Source organism: Platichthys flesus, chromosome 4 (assembly GCF_949316205.1).
Source record: "Platichthys flesus chromosome 4, fPlaFle2.1, whole genome shotgun sequence".
In the NCBI taxonomy this organism is placed as follows: Eukaryota; Metazoa; Chordata; class Actinopteri; order Pleuronectiformes; family Pleuronectidae; genus Platichthys; species Platichthys flesus.
In genome coordinates this window covers 19,773,669-19,792,726 of record NC_084948.1, presented here as the reverse complement: position 1 = coordinate 19,792,726, position 19,058 = coordinate 19,773,669, and the positions used below count along the sequence as shown (strand labels likewise).

Here is a 19,058-nt window from a genome sequence, read left to right as displayed (position 1 = left end):
CCTCAATAAAGGCATAGTGGTTATTGGTAACCCGGCCCTGCGTCTCGTAGCGGGGCTTTATACACCTTCAACAACAAGGAGGGGTTGTACTCAAGCCTCAGGAGATGAAACCAAACAAGTAAAGCCAAGGATGCTTTTGTCAGTGAAACTGGATTTTATTATTTTGATTTCACTTTGCAGACTGAATTAAACTTTGGGAAATCGGCAATGGTATTATGTATCAGGCTTCAGCATTTAGTTATACTTACTATGTTACACTGAATCAAATGCGGCACATTAAATGATATACAGTACAGTATAGAATACAGAATAGAGCTGTTTATTTAAAAGTTATAATGTAGAAACAATGATGGCATGAGAACATATTGCGACCATATTTAGTTTGTTGCTTTTGTTTGTTTGTGAGCTGGATAAACCTAAAACTATCAAATGGATTTATACGAAACTTGGTGAAATCATGCTGTATGGGTCAAGAAAGAACTAATTAGATGTTGGTGTGGATACATACTTTCTTAACATTGCCAGATGGTTTTTTTTTTTTCAGTTTTACCAGGGAAGGATTTATGAATCTTGATAAAAAATAAATCATGCATATTAAGAAAACTGATATCTATGACTTCTGCTTGATAGATTTAAGGGGACAATTGGGTCTTGTTGGAGTGAGGTGCTTTACTATGTGCCATTCTATCTATTTTAGTGCCACTTTCCCCATAATATTCTTCTTTGTATTCCTCTCCGGTTTATATAAGATAATATAACATTTTGGAATAAAAATACAAATGAGGAGTCCAAAACTTGAGGCCAAAATAGCAAAGATTTCCACTGCTACACTGAACTTCCCAGGAGAGCTGACATAGGCTGGAATAAAAGTGATCCAGACTGTGCAGAATATCAACATGCTGAAGGTGATGAATTTGGCTTCGTTAAAGTTATCGGGTAATTTCCGCGCCAGAAAAGCAAGAATGAAACACAAAATGGCCAGAATCCCGATATACCCGAGTACGGCCCAGAATCCTACAGCTGAGCCCAGCGCGCACTCCAGGATGATTTTGTCCTTGAATTCTTTAAAGTTCTTGAACGGGAAAGGAGGAGAGATTGTCAGCCATAAGATGCATATTATAACCTGTATGAGAGTGAACCCTAGAACACTGAGCCTCTGCTGTGCAGGACCGAACCATTTCATCACATTTCTGCCTGGAAGTCTCGCCCTGAAGGCCATTAACACCACCATAGTTTTCCCGAGGACACAAGAGATGCAGAGGACGAAGGTGATGCCGAACGCCGTGTGTCGCAGCATGCAGGACCACTCAGAGGGCCGGTCGATGAAGCTCAGGGAGCACAGGAAGCACAGAGTCAGGGAGAAGAGCAGCAGGAAGCTCAGCTCGGAGTTGTTTGCCCTGACGATGGGAGTTTTCCTGTTTCTGAAAAAGATGAGTGTCACGACTGCGGTCATACATGTTCCAAACAGGGACGCCGCGGTGAGCAGTGCTCCCATAACTTCTTTGTAGGAAAGAAACTCTGCCTCTTTTTTCACACAGGCGTCTCTTCCCTCATTCGACCAGAATTCAGGATGGCACCGCACACAGGAGACAGAATCTGAAAAGTATTACAGCAGGTGTGACTCGCAGAGTAGATTAGTTTAATTTCATTGTTCTTTTATAGCATCTACAATAAGTCTACACTATGTCCCTGACATTGGCCACTTATAGCAACTGTTTTTTCAATAAATCATGATATTTACTATTGTATTTAATTTTTTAGAATCAAAAAGACATTCATCTTGTGATTGCAACAGACATCTAACCAAAAGGAGATGTGCAGATATGCTAGATTATTCGCAGGCTTCAGGCTTATTACTGCATAATTCATATTGGTATAACTTTGTTAATTCACTTTTCACATGGGGTCTTCAAATTTGACTTTAAGTTATAACTGCATACAATATATTTAGGTGATTTATGACACTTCGCTTTGTTTGATATGTTTAATTCACAAATCATTTGTTCATTTATTTGTAATAGAGAAACTACAAATTTCCCCCCTCAGGAAACCTTACCTGAGTTGGACATTAAAAAACAGATTTATGGTTAATGGTAATGGTAAATGGTTTTGTATTTACATAGCGCTTTTCTAGTCTAGATGACCACTCAAATATAAAATTTATATCACTAGACCTGTGATGTTGCTTATTTCTCCCACCGCACATCTAATACAGTCAAAGCAGCAGACAGGTTTTCCTTTCTGAAGAACCTTCCTGGTTCCCAGGGGACAATTCTCACTGCAAACTGACACAGGCACCTGCATGAAGAAAACGACTTTGAGGAAATACACGTGCATTCAGTTGTATTCATTTTGGTGCAACTACACAATTATACTGCAGGTATATACTGACTTGTTTTGAGTTCTGTGCCCAGACTAAAGACGTATTATGCAGATTCAGCTGTTTGTCAGCAGGTAGGGACGCATCATAAAGACCGACTGTGACAAACTCCACAAAGCCGCTTTCTGCTCGCTGCCAGTTTATGATTTCATACTCTGCTGCTGGGTCGCCATCTTCATTAAAGTAAACCTTGTCTCCTTCCTTGGTTTTGAACTGAATCCCTCTTATGCGCTGTAAAATCTAAAGAAGACAGATCATAGTTAAAGGACATCCTCTAAGTCCATCACAGAGAGCCTGCTTACAAGAAACTGTGGACGTGTTATCTCTTGTGTAAGAACTCACCGTCAATGGATTGAGCTGCACTTTGTCGTTACATGTTTCATTACAGCCAAGAATGCTATGAAGTGCATGAGCCACAGCATAAACTCCTTTGTAGACATTGTTAAATATCGGCATGAGAGACATGTCAGTGAAGCTGTTGTGCACTTGGGTCAGATCTTCACCCCCAGTACATTCTCTCTGCATCACTGTGGTCTGTTTGAACTTACAGCTGAATAAACCCTCCCAGAACTCTGTAAACATTTCATTACCGGAAGAATTGAGTGGCTTCACATTCAGTATGAACTCTCTCATGCCCCTGACATGTGCTTTGGGGATGGACAGGCCTATGGCCCCGTCCAGGATGTGATGCCCATTCACTTCTGCAGTCTGATAATCAAAGATCCAGCCCTCGCTGCCCACCCACTGGTAACCAGTCAGGTTGTGGTGGGATAGCTCATGTATAAGAACATCCATTTCCAAGTGAGAGAGAAAAGCAATAATCACCTTGGAGGTGGAAGCCTTGATGACGTTGATTATCTTTAGTATTTTGTCGGGCGGGTCTGTTCTGAAGAAAGACACGGAGTACTCCAGACAGATGCCCAGCTGTTGGGCAGTTTCTGTGAACGTAGCCATGCCGTTATTTCCGTAATCATCATTGGTTCTAATGGCTCCAACCCAACTCCAACCAAAGTGCTTGACCAGCTGGGCCAGGGCTCTGCTCTGGTAGTAGTCACTGGGTATTGTTCTGAGGAAGGACGGGTATTTGGTTTTGTCACTGAGACAAGCGCAGGTGGCGAAGTGGCTGATCTAAAAAAAGAGAGAAAGTACCTCTAAAGATAAAGATGTAAAATATTTTAAAAAATGTCTCTCCTAATTTACTCTAAGCAGCGAAAAAAATTATAAAAAGGTCACAAGCATTATACATTTAGGAAACATACCCACCAGTGGGATATGAAATGGCCCGATGACAGTAGCTATAGCCATGCACGGAGAGGAGGAGGTTTCTCCCATGATGGCCTGCACCTGTGCAGGTTTGGTACACGGCGTGGCGGAGGGGGCAGATACAACATCGTTACCGTTAGCCAAGGCCAGAGCAACCCTCACACTTCTGGCGATGGAGCCACAGGCATCGTACATTTTATATCCCAGAGAGACGCCAGGCAGTAAATTTGTGGTGTTATTAATCTCCTCGATGGCAAAAAGCATAGCCTGGGCAAACTGGAAACCTCTGAAATTCAAACTTAATGCAAACAGTTATAGATATAGTAACACTTCCCTGAATAAAATGCATGGACAACTTCACAGTTGGAGTGTTTTTCCTCAAACTCTAATTAGGAATTGTGTGAATATAACTTGCTGACTATAAGTTGAACAAACTCAATTCATTTTTGTGTCGGTTAATTTTTTTAAACTTAAACAATTGTATTTTCTCACAGCAGTTTAAATGAAAGACTCTGATGGTATCAATGCACACAACATAATTTTAATTTTCTTAGTTAGATTATATTTGTTTTAACCTGTTTTCTATCTCTATCGATTTCATCCAGTAGATATTTTCCATATTATAGATTTCTACTGAATAATTTACCTGGTGCACTCCAGTGGCAGTGGTTTGTGAGTGTAGGTTTCCTCTCTGTCTTTCCAGCTGCTGTGGAAAGAGAAGATTCCCCCCAACATAATGTCCCCATCCTGAGACAGTGGAGGGTTCTCAGGATCCCCCCTCCGCCTGCAGTGCGGCTCCTCAGCCTGAGAGAAAGACGCCACCAGCAGCAGCTGTAAAAGTGCCCACCCTTGTTCTGGCCACCTCTGAATGGACGTCATTCTTCTGCCTTAGAGAAATTAACCACTTGATGGCATCACATGTGGAACAGTTTAAATCAGAGGCTTTGCACTGGTATTTATACATTTATGAGCGTCATATAAAATTTTACCCGAACAGTGACGATTCACTGCTCTGTGAGGTGGGGCAAGAGGAGGGAGGTGCCAAAAGACGAGAAGAGTTTAGGGTTATAGCCCCTTTTAAATATATTTTTACGAGTGTGTATTTCAGATAAGATCATTCACATAAGTGCAAACCCCCCCCATTAAAAAAAATAAACTTTGTTTTAATATAATGTGATAAGTAATACATTTGCATCAAACAGAAAGATAAAGGTAACTATATAAAGATGATAACAAATGACTTCAGAGAGGCTCCTTCTTATAACTTTATAATAGCTTCATTATAACAAATATTCGGTCTCCATCAACAGAAGCAGTTGGCGAAGTGTAACATACAAAATCATCTTACCTGTTATTCATGTACGCAATCACAGGGGGGGGAGGGGGGATAACATACACAACAACTAGTAATGTCTAATATTCAATTTAATTTTAATCTCGGTTTTGGACGTCGCCATCTGCTGGTTAGTTGCAATTACTCTCCTGCACTCACCAGCTGTAGTAATGGCTCCTCTGACTAAATACATCTGTGCCCGAATTGAAAACATTTATTTGTATTTTTTATTTTCTTAAGCCAGCTGTGCACAGGGCGTTGCCCCTTCTCCTCAGAGTCTCCCCAGACCATATTTCAAATTTGAGTCACATCATATCTAATGCAAGAGTGAGGTTAAGTCATGAAGTTTATAGTTTATTTATTAACAATACAAGACATAAAGTAATTATTCATGACTGCATGTGTAACAGTTCATACGTTAGCAGATGTACATGGGGGCCGCACTGGCTTGACCCAAACTGACATTTGGGCCAACAACGAGAACTCATTGAATCTAAAAGTTTTTACTTTGTGTTGATATTTAATTGAGGGTTTGTGCTTGTTGATACTTTAAATCATAAAACAATCACAGGGACTGACACATTGTGAACTTATCATGTGTCTGTTATATGTACAGCTTTGTGTTTCATATGATTTATGAAATCTCATAACAAGGGGTTAAGAAAAATAAATGTTCATGGCAGTAAAGGGCCACACAAAAACAGTGCATATTTTGTGTAACATTTGAGTTTTATTACATTTTAATAACACACCCATAATTGTAAATATTCATATACATATAGGAGGTGCAAAGACAAAGGAACATTTCCACGAAAGTCACTCGAAACCATTTCAGTGCCACTCTCCAGGTCTTGTTTGTGTTTAAATATATATTAAGTTTAGCTCATGTCACTTGAGTAAAATTTTTGTGCAAAACTACAACTTACTTTTTACATTTAATTGAAAGAGCATAAGTAATTTCTTATAATTACTGTGTGAGCTGTAAATGTATCTGTATAATATAATAACATTATAATATATATGATTCATTTATAAACTACGAAGAAACGCAGAAAAATTATGATAAATATATTGTTATTGTTGTCATACAGAAAACTTAAAGAGATCTTGAGGTAAATTTACCCATCAAATGTTTCCTTGTATTTTCCTCAGGTTTTAATAAAATGATGTAGCACTTTGGTAAGAAAATGCAAAACAGCATTCCATAACTTGAAGCCAGGATGGCAAATATCTCCACAGCCACAGTGAACTTCCCAGGAGAGCTGACATAAGCCGGGATGAATGTGATCCAGACTGCGCAGAATATCAACATGCTGAAGGTGATCAATTTAGCCTCGTTGAAATTATTGGGAAGCTTTCGAGCCAAAAAAGCGAGAACAAAACACAACATGGCTAAGAGTCCGATGTATCCCAACACAGCCCAGAAGCCGACAGCTGATCCTAGCGCACACTCTAATATGATTCTGTCCTCGTAGAGATACATATTCTTAAAAGGAAATGGAGGATTCATTGTCAGCCAAAGAATGCAAATCACAACCTGTATCAGAGTGAACGCCAGAACGCTGATCCTCTGCTGTGCAGGCCCGAACCACTTGATAACATTTCTGCCTGGAAGAGTTGCTTTAAAGGCCATTAACACCACTATAGTTTTCCCGAGGACACAAGAGATGCAGAGGACGAAGGTGATGCCGAACGCAGTGTGTCGCAGCATGCAGGACCACTCGGAGGGCCGGCCGATGAAGGTGAGGGAGCACAGGAAGCACAGGGTCAGGGAGAAGAGCAGCAGGAAGCTCAGCTCCGAGTTGTTGGCCCTGACAATTGGAGTTTGCCTGAAGTAGAAAAATATCAGGGCTATAGTCATTGCCAGGCAGGCACCAAAGACAGAGAAGCTGACAAGCAGAATACCCATCAGTTCCCTGAATGTGAGGAACTCAATGGCCTTTAGGTCACAGCTGTTCCTCTCCACGTTGGACTTGTAGTCAGGGGGACATTTGTCACATTTGACTGCATCTGAAAGCATAAATACGTTTAGGCTGTAGAGCACGCACATCTTCAGGTAGACCAGCAAAGTGCTGGCAGGGATTTTGCCCAACAGAAACATGGCGAGCGCTAGAGTAAAGGCTAGGAATCCTGCTGTCTCACTTGTCCTGTTGCTGAACTTCCCGTCAGCACAGATGATGCAATCAAAACAGCAGATGGGTTTGCCCTTGACAAACGCGCGGCGGGTCCCCGGCACACAGCTCTCACTGCAGATGGACCTCGGCACCTGCATCACAGTGACATCATCAGAACTATTGTAACTCTAAGACTTATAATCATGTTATTACGGTAATGAATGACCTCTACTAACTACTTATTATTCATGAACCTATACCTCAAGGTTCTCGCCTGCCCAGATGGCCTTCACGTCTCTTTTCATCTCAAACTGTTCACCCTCAGGTCGGGAGGCATCGTAGAAGCCGATGGTCTCAAAGAGTATGTTACCTGTCTTATCCATCTGCCAGTTGACCAGCGCGTAGCGTGCCACAGGGTCGCCCAGCTCATCAAAGAAGACATTTTCACCGATCTTAGTGGTGAAATTCACCTGGGTCAGATAATGCAGAACCTGCAGAGGCACAGTGAGGTTATTTAACTGCACGATTTACAACACAGTAGTTTTAAGGGTGGAATATTGTTTGATGTGATTACCTGCCAGGTCTGAATATTTTCCTTGTCAGCACAAGTGTTATTCTCAAAAGGCCCCCGTCCATCTGTGCATGTAAACAGCATGTGCAGTGCATGACCGACAGCGTATGTGGCCTTGTAAACATTATTCATCAGACTGGCATCTGAAACATCTGTGAAGCGCGTGTTTGTGTTCCGCAGGGACTCCGTGCCCGAGCAGGCTGCCTCTGAACCTTGACTGTGAGCCTCTGCTTGGGGAGTCAAGGTGCAACTGAACACCATCTCCCACAACTCCACCAGTCCCCTGTTGCCTGGTGTGGTGGAGGGTCTGGTGCTTGACAGGAACTCCTGCAGTCCGGGGATGTGAGCGTTGAGTGCCGCGAAGCCCACAGCCCCCTGGACCACAGCGTAGTTCACTGGAGAGGCAATGTAGCGATAGGTGATCCAGCCCTCGCTGCCCACCCACTGCAGGCCTGTCACATTCTGAGCATGAAGCTCTTTGATAAGGATGTCAAGGTCTGTGCCGTCTGCAAATGCCACTATTACCTTAGAGGTGGATTTCTTGATAATGTCAACCACCTCCAAGAACCACTTTCTGGGGTCGGTCCTATAAATAGCAACAGAATACTCAACACACACACCTTCCTTTTCAGCTGCTTCCAGAAATGTGGCCATGCCACCATTTCCATAGTCACTGTTGGTTCTTATAGCTCCAACCCAGGTCCAGCCAAACTGTTTCATCAGCTTTGCCAATGCTTTGCTCTGGTAAATGTCACTGGGTATGGTTCTGAAGAAGGAAGGATAATCTCTCCTGTTACTAAGACATGCACAAGTGGCTGAATGACTGATCTGAAACACAAGTGACACAGAGAAATTGCAAGTTGTCAACACATTTCTGTAAATCATTAGGTCAAGAATACCTGATAGGAATTGCACATGTAATGAAGCATTTTCAAATATTATATAACTCCTAATTTAACAACACATATTCACTTGACATTATTGTTTGTAGAAGGCGTGCAGCCCCCCTAACACTCACCACAGGTATATGAAAGGGTCCCATGGTGCGTGCGATACCTATTGTGGAGGTGGATGTGGTTTCCCCTATGACAGCATGCACATTGGAGAGTTTGTTACATCTGCCTTCCCCACTCTCGTACCTATTCATCAGGTTCAGTGACGCTTTGATGGACAGAGGGATACTGGGGCAGGAGTCAAAGATTCTGTAGCCCAGTGTCACGCCCGGCAGCAGCTCTGAGCTGTTGTTGATCTCCTCTATGGCAAACATCATAGTGTAGGCATACTGGAGCTCACCCGGGTCCAGTCTGAGAACAGGAGAGATCGTCCAATTTGTCAAAATCAATGTCTGTTAAACACACATTAAAGTACATCACACTCTGGAGCAGCCTTACCCTTCACACCGGATCGTTCCTGAGTTGACTTGTAGTTCTGGACTGACACTGACTGGGTTCTGGTGGAAGGAGAAAATGCCTCCAATGCTGATGTCCCCCTCCTTAGAAAACTGAGACAGTTCTTTTGTCCCGTATGTTTGACACACAGGCTTCTCTCCACTGACAGCCAGAAGGGAAACAAACAGCAGATCTGCCATCAGCAGCATCATGCCTCACCACAGTATTTACCACCCAAGTCTCCCAGATCAAACCACCGACTCTGAGTATTTTATAAGTTTTTTTCTTTCAACACAAATCCTCAGGGACTGTTCCTCTCCTCCAATGACAGCACTCATGGTGTGAATGATAGATATGTTGACCTGTTAGAAGGCCTAACACCTTTGTTTGTCTTATTTTCATTTTTTGCATAACCATCTCACAATCAGAAATCTGCACATGTCTCTGGGGATGTCTGAAGTGTTGTTATGTATTGTATTTTTAATTTGATCATTCTAGCCTAATCATTAACTGCAAGGAATAATTTTCTTGGTGACTTACGTATTCAGAAGAAAGCGTTCTCTTTAAAATAAGCAAAATTATCACAAAGGAGGCTAAAAGTTTTATAGCTGCTAGACTTTATTTTCTACACATCCTATTTTTACTTACAAATGCAGTTTTCAACATGTAGTGCAGTGAATCTTCTCTTTAGTTTAACCTTTTCAGGCATTAATGATGATGGTCATTCATTGAAACTGTTGCATTTAATAATATTCGTAAAACCACTTATTGGATCTTTAATGTTTTACTATTCTAACTCAATCACAGTGATCTTGACTAGTTTTTCCCCATCATATGTTTTTTAGTGTTCCTCTCTGGTTTCAGTATTAAAATGTAACATTTTGGAGCATATATACAGAAAAGCAAACCAAAGCTGGAGGCCAGAATTGCAAAGATCTCCACTGCCACAGTGAACTTTCCAGGTGAGCTGACATAAGCTGGGATGAAAGTGACCCAGACTGCACAGAATATCAACATGCTGAAAGTGATGAACTTTGCCTCATTGAAATTATCGGGCAGCTTTCGAGCCAGAAAAGCAAGGATGAGGCACAGCATAGCCAGGATTCCTATGTAGCCCAGCACAGCCCAGAAGCCTACAGGTGAACCCAGGTCACACTCCAGAATGATCCTTTCAGTGGCGTGGGCTGTGTTTTTGTAGGGGAATGGTGGGGCAAGGGTTAACCACAGTATACAAATCAAGATCTGCAGTGAGGTACAGCTGAGAACACCTGTTCTCTGAAGCGGGGCCGAACACTGGAGAACAGTGTTCGCAGGCCTTGTGGCCTTAAAGGCCACCACCACTGCTATGGTTTTAGCCAAAATACATGACATGCACAGGGCGAAGGTGATGCCGAAAGCTGTGTGTCGCAGCTTGCAGGACCACTTAGAGGGCCGGCCGAGGAAGGTCAGAGAGCACAGGAAGCACAGAGTCAGGGAGAAGAGCAGCAGGAAGCTCAGCTCAGCGTTACTGGCCTTGACAAGAGGTGTGTGACGAAACCGAAAGAAAACACCCGACACCCCCAGAGTTAAACTTGCTCCGAATAATGAGAAGCAGGTGAGGAGGACCCCCATGGTTTCTCCATAAGACAGGAACTCGATCACCTTTGGAACACACTGGCTGTGGTCCTCATTAGACCAGAACTCCAGTGGACACCGTGAACACTCCGCAGAATCTGAATGAAAAACATGAAACGTGTGAATGATGGGAAAGTCCGAGAGTTTTTATTTGCTATTGAGGGTGGAAACACAAAATTTGATGTGAAAACTGTGAAGAAATGTGGTTAAACGTATATTATCCATTTATTATTCTTTAATCGTTAAACACATTTTATTTAATTTTTAAATATCATAAACTCATATTATGAGGAAAATGTTGTTTTAAATTATACCAATAATTTATTGGAGAAATAGCCATTTCTGTGACATCATTTATTTCGTCATCAGTCATAAGGAATTACTCATTTGATCATTATTTACAAATAAACTGATTCACATGTTCAAAGAAAATATGCCTTTAATGACCAGAAAAAATCATTAAGGAAGTAATTGGAGAAGACATTCAAATCAATACGTTTTCCTACATTTCTATGGGGTCTGTTGGGTAAAGCTGAACACACACATGTATATTCACATAAGAAATTACACATTGACTGATTATTAGGAAAGTGTTCACTCACTGTTGGAGTTGCTGATTTCTCCAGCAGCACAGGCGATGCAGGAGAAACAGCAGATGGGTTTACCTTTAATCACAGCCTGTCGGAAACCTGGCAGACAACTCTCACTGCAAACAGACCGAGGCCTCTGCAACAACACAGCAGTCACAGTTTGAATTCAGTGTGGCCCATTTATCATAGTAAATGATCTTTAAATGTTATATTTCAACCTCAAGTTTGAGATTTAGACATTGATCTTACACATGAATCATAAGTGAAACTTGACAATGTCAAATGTTGATTTTGAATATGTATTTAGATTTTTAAGATGAATTAGGATCCAGATAGTGTCAGTCTGACAAAATCTATAGCAAAAGACATGACAATAAATTCCTTTTTTTTTTTTTTCATGTGAATGCTGTTATCTCACTTTACACTTTTGATGTACCTTAAAGGATTCACTAGCCCATGTAATGTTTAATCCATTCATGGTGAACTGTTAAGTGAAACTTGACAATAAATTCAATTTATTTTTTTTTCATTTCAAGGTGAATGCTGTCATCTTAAGTTTCGACCCTGTCACATCTGTCTCTGCATCCTCCCCAAAACAAATCACAAACTCAATCTTCTCTTAATGATCACTTTAGACTTTTGATGTACCTTAAGGGATTCACTAGCCCATGTAATGTTTAATCCATTCATGGTGAACTGTTCTCCATTTGGTAGTGATGCATCGTAGCTCCCCACGGCCACAAACACAGTATCTCCCGCCTGGTTTCTCTGCCAGTTCACCAGCTCGTATGTTGCAGCAGGGTCTCCATTCCCATCAAAGTACACTCTTTCTCCAGACTGAAGAGTGAAGTTCACATGTTGGAGATGTTTTACAACCTACATGTAGAAAAGAGTGATGATTAGGTTTAAGAATATGGAAACATATATTATTTATATCATTGGCCTGAGTCATGAAGGCAACATTATACCTGTTTTGGGTCTAAATTATCTTTCCATGTGCACGTCTGGTTCACCGCTTCACCACCGAGTCCACAATTTAGCATGTTATGCAAAGCATGTGCCACAGCGTACACTGCCTTATAGACGTTGTTAGATATCCTGAGCTCTGACACATCTGTGAAAGGATTGTGTACGTCCTGTAATGTCTCAGAGCCAGAGCACTGGGTCTGACCCTGTAGACTGAATTGGACACTGCAGCCGAAGGTTTCTTCCCAGAACTCTCTCAGAAGATTATTCTGAGGGTCCTGACGTGGGTGGACCTTCAGAAGAAAGTCTCTCAGGCCTGTGATCTTTGTCTTTTTAATGGTGAAGCCCAAAGACCCTGTCAGGATGGCAGAGGACCTCTCATTGGCCAAATGACCTGCTGTGATCCAGGATTCACTGCCCACCCACTGCAGCCCGGTCAGGTTCTGCTTCACAGCTTCCTCAAGCAAGATCCCCATCTCACTTCGGCCGATAAAAGCAACCAACACTCTCGCACTGCCACCACGGATCGATCTGACCACCCTGGCAACCTGCTCAATGGGGTCCGTTCCCGATATGACCTCAGAGTACTCAACACAAACCCCTTCCTGACTTGCAGCTGCGATAAACGTTGCCATGCCATTGTTACCATAGTCATTGTCACTTCTAACTGCCCCAACCCACGTCCAGCCAAGGTGCCTCACCAGTTGGGCCAGGGCTCTGCTCTGGAAGTAGTCACTTGGGATGGTGCGGAAAAAGGAGGGGAACTCCTTTCTGTTACTCAGACAAGCACATGTGGCAAAGTGGCTGATCTAATAGCCAAAAGGAAGGATGCAAAAATAAATGAATTCAATTTGAGTGATATTTTAAATTGAAAGACAAAAATGCTTAATCCTATATTTAGAAATGAGCAATTCAGCCTTTGTTGAAAGCAGAGTTCACGGAACGAGTGTCCAAATAAAGCAAGATAAAATGTGCAAATATTTACCACTGGTATTTGGAAAATCCCAGAAATTTGTAGCATCACTATAGTTGAGGAGGACTCAGAGGCTCCGATGATGGCCTGTACAGGCGACTGACTGGAGCAGCTTTTTCCCAAAGTCCTCTCCTCCCCATTCAGCAGACCCATCACTGCACGAGTTGAGGGCAGCGTTGAACCGCAGCTGTCAAATACCTTATAACCCACTGAGATATTAGGCAGTAGAGAGCTGCTGTTGTTGATCTCCTCAATGGCAAAAATCATAGTTTGGGCAAAATGAAATTCACTGAAGTCTATCCTAAAAATCATAAAAGTAAGACATGTTTTCAGACAATACGTTATTTTAACTTCTTAACAAATGATAAAGGAAACATCAAATAGTACCTGGAACATTTGAGAGGCTGTGGAGCGTCTGTGAAGAAGAGTGAAGGATTTGAGATCTGACTGTGGATGGAGAAAGCCCCGCCGATAGTGAGATCTCCTGCCTTCGATAACAGAGGAAACCCCGGGCTCCCCAGCATCTCACAATCTTCCTCTGCTCCGAGGGCTCCCATAAAAAGCAAACACAACAACATTGTATAGACGCAGTCACTCATCCAGTGCAGATTAGAGGCACACAGGTGTGCACACACAAACCTGTAGCCTGTGATGACTTATTCTACTACGACTAAAACATGAAGCTGCTGGGCAGAGCTTTATAATTATGCATAAATAACCGAGGTCCTCTTATCAAATGACAGTGAGATGACGTCAGACCACTATATGTTCTCCATTCAACAAGACCATTATGTCATAATTGCCGTCAGCTGTGAATTTTATTGTGTAATGAGATGTTATGAGGAGGGACTTATAGCATTTAAATATACAATTATAGCTGTAAAGTGGGGCTTTCAGAGTTCTGCTGCAAATAAACAGCACAGCATTACGTGGATGAAAAGGTAAATAAATAAAAACTGTAGAAAAATGAACTTGATAATGAGGAGGATCTGTAGAAATGCAAAAAAACATTTTTAACTTCATATAGATTAATTTAGCAGTTTCAACAATAATCAACCCAAAAACGTGTTTGTTTGGAGGAGTGAATTTAAAAAGCTTCACAGACAGATACATAAACCATTTCCAAGAGGTGGGAATGTGTTTAGCTGATATTATGTGTTATTACATTAAAAATAATTATAATGTAATTGATCAGGTGATTATTACTAGGCTGCAGTACCAGTGCAGGACGGACTGTGGAAGTTATGATGATAAGTGCACCGGGACGTTAAAGATATAAGGTGTTGGCACTCCTATTGCTTTTTTTTATATTATTGCCAAAACAAGATGCATTAAGAGTTGGACAAGTCCTAAATGCACTTGGGCCACATGCTTTTGGCTTTGCACTTAGATCATCATTATAGAGCAAGAAATGTAAGGAGTCATATGCTTTATTCAAATTTTTGCAGTTGTGTGACGTTAACGTGCATCAAAACGACAAATGTGAAAACTTTAGTTGAGATAACAACACTAAAGAGACAGGTTGTTATGGATTTATGTTATTCATATGAAATAAAAGAATAATACATTTTTTAATTCAAATGTATTTTATTGTCTGTAGTGTTACGAAGGTATGATTCAATACATCATAAGATCATATATATATATACATATATGTATATGTATATATATTACATGTTTGACTGCCAGTCCACAATGATGAATTGAATGAGAAGTCTAAAGAAAACTAAGTAACATTTATCTTTCAATGAAGAGGTAATTTTTGAAGTTTGGCTGTAACATGTTTATGATCATGTTTTTCCCATCATTTGTTTTTTAGTGTTCCTCTCTGGTTTCAGTATTAAGATGTAACATTTTGGAGCATATATACAGAAAAGCAAACCAAAGCTGGAGGCCAGAATTGCAAAGATCTCCACTGCCACAGTGAACTTTCCAGGCGAGCTGACATAAGCTGGGATGAAAGTGACCCAGACTGCACAGAATATCAACATGCTGAAAGTGATGAACTTAGTCTCATTGAAATTATCGGGCAGCTTTCGAGCCAGAAAAGCAAGGATGAGGCACAGCACAGCCAGGATTCCTATGTAGCCCAGCACAGCCCAGAAGCCTACAGGTGAACCCAGGTCACACTCCAGAATGATCCTTTCAGTGGCGTGGGCTGTGTTTTTGTAGGGGAATGGCGGGGCAAGGGTTAACCACAGTATACAAATCAAGATCTGCAGTGAGGTACAGCTGAGAACACCTGTTCTCTGAAGCGGGGCCGAACACTGGAGAACAGTGTTCGCAGGCCTTGTGGCCTTAAAGGCCACCACCACTGCTATGGTTTTAGCCAATATACATGACATGCACAGGGCGAAGTTGATGCCGAAAGCTGTGTGTCGCAGCTTGCAGGACCACTTAGAGGGCCGGCCGAGGAAGGTCAGAGAGCACAGGAAGCACAGAGTCAGGGAGAAGAGCAGCAGGAAGCTCAGCTCAGCGTTACTGGCCTTGACAAGAGGTGTGTGACGAAACCGAAAGAAAACACCCGACACCATCAGAGTTAAACTTGCTCCGAATAATGACAAGGCGGTGAAGAGGACCCCCATGGTTTCTCCATAAGACAGGAACTCGATCACTTTTGGAACACACTGGCTGTGGTCCTCATTAGACCAGAACTCCAGTGGACACCGTGAACACTCCGCAGAATCTGAATGAAAAACATGAAACGTGTGAATGATGTGAGCTGCAAGTTGGAAAAGCACTCATATATAGTGTAGTAAGGGAAAGTGTAAGAGTTTTCTATTTTCTATTGAGGATGGAAACACAAAATTTGATGTGAAAACTGTGAAGAAAGTTGGTTAAATGTGACAAGATCTAAATTTCAAATTCTATTAATTGATTATGCTTTAATTGCTAAACACAATTTACTTTCTTTAAAAAGTCTGTAACATATCATAAACTCATATTATGAGGACAATTTTGTTTTAAATGATATCAATCATTTATTGGATGAATGGCAATTTCTATGAAATCATTTATTTTGTCTACAGTCATAAGAAATTACTAATAAAGCTGAACACACACATGTATATTCACATAAGAAATTACACATTGACTGATTAGTGGGAAAGTGTTCACTCACTGTTGGAGTTGCTGATTTCTCCAGCAGCACAGGCGATGCAGGAGAAACAGCAGATGGGTTTACCTTTAATCACAGCCTGTCGGAAACCTGGCAGACAACTCTCACTGCAAACAGACCGAGGCCTCTGCAACAACAACACAACAGTCACAGTTTGTATTTAGTGTGGCCCATTTATCATAGGGAATGATCTTTAAATGTTATATGTCAATCTCAAGTTTGAGATTTGGACCTTGATCTTACACATGAATCATAAGTGAAACTTGACAATAAATTCAATTTATTTTTTTTTCATTTCAAGGTGAATGCTGTCATCTTAAGTTTCGACCCTGTCACATCTGTCTCTGCATCCTCCCCAAAACAAATCACAAACTCAATCTTCTCTTAATGATCACTTTAGACTTTTGATGTACCTTAAGGGATTCACTAGCCCATGTAATGTTTAATCCATTCATGGTGAACTGTTCTCCATTTGGTAGTGATGCATCGTAGCTCCCCACCGCAACAAACACAGTATCTCCCGCCAGGTTTCTCTGCCAGTTCACCAGCTCGTATGTTGCAGCAGGGTCTCCATTCCCATCAAAGTACACTCTTTCTCCAGACTGAAGAGTGAAGTTCACATGTTGGAGATGTTTTACAACCTACATGTAGAAAAGAGTGATGATTAGGTTTAAGAATAGGGAATCATATATTATTTATATCATTGGCCTGAGTCATGAAGGCAACATTATACCTGTTTTGGGTCTAAATTATCTTTCCATGTGCACGTCTGGTTCACCGCTTCACCACCGAGTCCACAATTTAGCATGTTATGCAAAGCATGTGCCACAGCGTACACTGCCTTATAGACGTTGTTAGATATCCTGAGCTCTGACACATCTGTGAAAGGATTGTTTACGTCCTGTAATGTCTCAGAGCCAGAGCACTGGGTCTGACCCTGCAGACTGGATTGGACACTGCAGCCGAAGGTTTCTTCCCAGAACTCTCTCAGAAGATTATTCCGAGGGTCCTGACGTGGGTGGACCTTCAGAAGAAAGTCTCTTAGGCCTTTGATCTCTGTCTTTTTAATGTTGAATCCCAGAGACCCTGTCAGGATGGCAGAGGACCTCTCATTGGCCAAATGACCTGCTGTGATCCAGGATTCACTGCCCACCCACTGCAGCCCGGTCAGGTTCTGCTTCAGAACTTCCTCAAGCAAGATGTCCATCTCACTTTGGGCGAGAAAAGCAACCAACACTCTTGCAGTGCCGCCACGGATCAATCTGACCACCCTGGCAACCTGCTCACTGGGGTCCGTTCTCGATATGGCCTCAGAGTACTCAACACAAACCCCTTCCTGACTTGCAGCTGCGATAAACGTTGCCATGCCATTGTTACCATAGTCGTTGTCACTTCTAACTGCCCCAACCCACGTCCAGCCAAGGTGCCTCACCAGTTGGGCCAGGGCTCTGCTCTGGAAGTAGTCACTTGGGATGGTGCGGAAAAAGGAGGGGAACTCCTTTCTGTTACTCAGACAAGCACATGTGGCAAAGTGGCTGATCTAATAGCAAAAAATGAAGGATGCAAAAATAAATGAATTCAATTTGAGTGATAATTTAAATTGAAAGACAAAAATGCTTAATCCTATATTTAGAAATGAGCAATTCAGCCTTTGTTGAAAGCACCGTTCACGGAACGAGTGTCCAAATAAAGCAAGATAAAATGTGCAAATATTTACCACTGGTATTTGGAAAATCCCAGAAATTTGTAGCATCACTATAGTCGAGGAGGACTCAGAGGCTCCGATGATGGCCTGAACAGGCGACTGACTGGAGCAGCTTTTTCCCAAAGTCCTCTCCTCCCCATTCAGCAGACCCATCACTGCACGAGTTGAGGGCAGCGTTGAACCGCAGCTGTCAAATACCTTATAACCCACTGAGATATTAGGCAGTAGAGAGCTGCTGTTGTTGATCTCCTCAATGGCAAAAATCATAGTTTGGGCAAAATGAAATTCACTGAAGTTTATCCTAAAAATCATAAAAGTAAGACATGTTTTCAGACAATACGTTATTTTAAGTTCTTAACAAATGATAAACGAAACATCAAATAGTACCTGGAACATTTGAGAGGCTGTGGAGCGTCTGTGAAGAAGAGTGAAGGATTTGAGATCTGACTGTGAATGGAGAAAGCCCCGCCGATAGTGAGATCTCCTGCCTTCGATAACAGAGGAAACCCCGGGCTCCCCAGCATCTCACAATCTTCCTCTGCTCCGAGGGCTCCCATAAAAAGCAAACACAACAACATTGTATAGACGCAGTCACTCATCCAGTGCAGATTAGAGGCACACAGGTGTGCACACACAAACCTGTAGCCTGTGATTATTCTATCATCGAACAAAACATGAAGCTGCTGGGCAGAGCTTTATAATTATGCATAAATAACCGAGGTCCTCTTATCAAATGACAGTGAGATGACGTCAGACCACTCTATGTTCTCCATTCAACAAGACCATTATGTCATAATTGCCATCAGCTGTCAATTATATTGTGTAATGAGATGTGATGAGGAGGGACTTATAGCAATTAAATATAATTATAGTCGTAAAGTGGGGCTTTCAGAGTTATGCTGCAAATAAACAGAACAACATTACGTGGATGAAAAGGTAAATAAATAAAAACTAACTTGATAATGAGGAGAGTATATGTAGAAATTCAAACATTTCTTTTTTTACTTTGTAAAATTTAATTTAACAGCTTCAACAATAATAAA

At 41.7% G+C, this 19,058-nt stretch overlaps 4 protein-coding genes across 4 annotated transcripts; all 4 read right to left on the bottom strand.

The window, feature by feature from the left end:
* Nucleotides 1-688: 688 nt before the first annotated feature.
* LOC133951839 (extracellular calcium-sensing receptor-like) lies at nucleotides 689-4,483 on the bottom strand. Its single transcript, XM_062386041.1, has 6 exons — nucleotides 4,290-4,483; nucleotides 3,644-3,941; nucleotides 2,723-3,508; nucleotides 2,393-2,620; nucleotides 2,175-2,298; nucleotides 689-1,596 (listed from the first exon to the last, which is right to left on the bottom strand). Exons 1-6 carry the CDS (start codon nucleotides 4,376-4,378, stop codon nucleotides 689-691), a joined length of 2,433 nt encoding a protein of 810 aa, XP_062242025.1. The 5' UTR covers nucleotides 4,379-4,483.
* A 1,589-nt stretch (nucleotides 4,484-6,072) lies between these two features.
* LOC133951744 (extracellular calcium-sensing receptor-like) lies at nucleotides 6,073-8,931 on the bottom strand. Its single transcript, XM_062385870.1, has 5 exons — nucleotides 8,680-8,931; nucleotides 7,715-8,489; nucleotides 7,351-7,601; nucleotides 7,119-7,242; nucleotides 6,073-6,986 (listed from the first exon to the last, which is right to left on the bottom strand). Exons 1-5 carry the CDS (start codon nucleotides 8,929-8,931, stop codon nucleotides 6,073-6,075), a joined length of 2,316 nt encoding a protein of 771 aa, XP_062241854.1.
* A 934-nt stretch (nucleotides 8,932-9,865) lies between these two features.
* Nucleotides 9,866-13,791, bottom strand: LOC133951742 (extracellular calcium-sensing receptor-like). Its single transcript, XM_062385869.1, has 6 exons — nucleotides 13,580-13,791; nucleotides 13,205-13,493; nucleotides 12,222-13,028; nucleotides 11,902-12,129; nucleotides 11,266-11,389; nucleotides 9,866-10,761 (listed from the first exon to the last, which is right to left on the bottom strand). Exons 1-6 carry the CDS (start codon nucleotides 13,789-13,791, stop codon nucleotides 9,866-9,868), a joined length of 2,556 nt encoding a protein of 851 aa, XP_062241853.1.
* A 1,191-nt stretch (nucleotides 13,792-14,982) lies between these two features.
* On the bottom strand, nucleotides 14,983-18,614 carry LOC133951741 (extracellular calcium-sensing receptor-like). The gene is made up of 6 exons (XM_062385868.1): nucleotides 18,403-18,614; nucleotides 18,028-18,316; nucleotides 17,044-17,850; nucleotides 16,724-16,951; nucleotides 16,314-16,437; nucleotides 14,983-15,878 (listed from the first exon to the last, which is right to left on the bottom strand). The coding sequence occupies exons 1-6, from the start codon at nucleotides 18,612-18,614 to the stop codon at nucleotides 14,983-14,985; spliced, it is 2,556 nt and encodes an 851-aa protein (XP_062241852.1).
* Between the last annotated feature and the right edge of the window lie 444 nt (nucleotides 18,615-19,058).

Bases quoted from the DNA above. Each gene is read 5' to 3' on its own strand.
- LOC133951839 (XM_062386041.1), bottom strand. From the start codon at position 4,378: ATGTTGGGGGGAATCTTCTCTTTCCACAGCAGCTGGAAAGACAGAGAG. The intron at 3,942-4,289 runs GTAAATTATTCA...GTTTGCATTAAG, and splicing joins CTGCCACTGGAGTGCACCAG to TTTGAATTTCAGAGGTTTCC. The intron at 2,621-2,722 runs GTGAGTTCTTAC...TGTCTTCTTTAG, and splicing joins TGCAGCTCAATCCATTGACG to ATTTTACAGCGCATAAGAGG.
- LOC133951744 (XM_062385870.1), bottom strand. From the start codon at position 8,931: ATGATGTTTGCCATAGAGGAGATCAACAACAGCTCAGAGCTGCTGCCG. The intron at 8,490-8,679 runs GTGAGTGTTAGG...CTTGTGTTTCAG, and splicing joins GACCCTTTCATATACCTGTG to ATCAGTCATTCAGCCACTTG. The intron at 7,243-7,350 runs GTATAGGTTCAT...ACTGTGATGCAG, and splicing joins GGGCAGGCGAGAACCTTGAG to GTGCCGAGGTCCATCTGCAG.
- LOC133951742 (XM_062385869.1), bottom strand. From the start codon at position 13,791: ATGAGTGACTGCGTCTATACAATGTTGTTGTGTTTGCTTTTTATGGGA. The intron at 13,494-13,579 runs GTACTATTTGAT...TATGATTTTTAG, and splicing joins CAGCCTCTCAAATGTTCCAG to GATAGACTTCAGTGAATTTC. The intron at 10,762-11,265 runs GTGAGTGAACAC...TTTTTCATTCAG, and splicing joins AGAAATCAGCAACTCCAACA to ATTCTGCGGAGTGTTCACGG.
- LOC133951741 (XM_062385868.1), bottom strand. From the start codon at position 18,614: ATGAGTGACTGCGTCTATACAATGTTGTTGTGTTTGCTTTTTATGGGA. The intron at 18,317-18,402 runs GTACTATTTGAT...TATGATTTTTAG, and splicing joins CAGCCTCTCAAATGTTCCAG to GATAAACTTCAGTGAATTTC. The intron at 17,851-18,027 runs GTAAATATTTGC...TTTTGCTATTAG, and splicing joins GGATTTTCCAAATACCAGTG to ATCAGCCACTTTGCCACATG.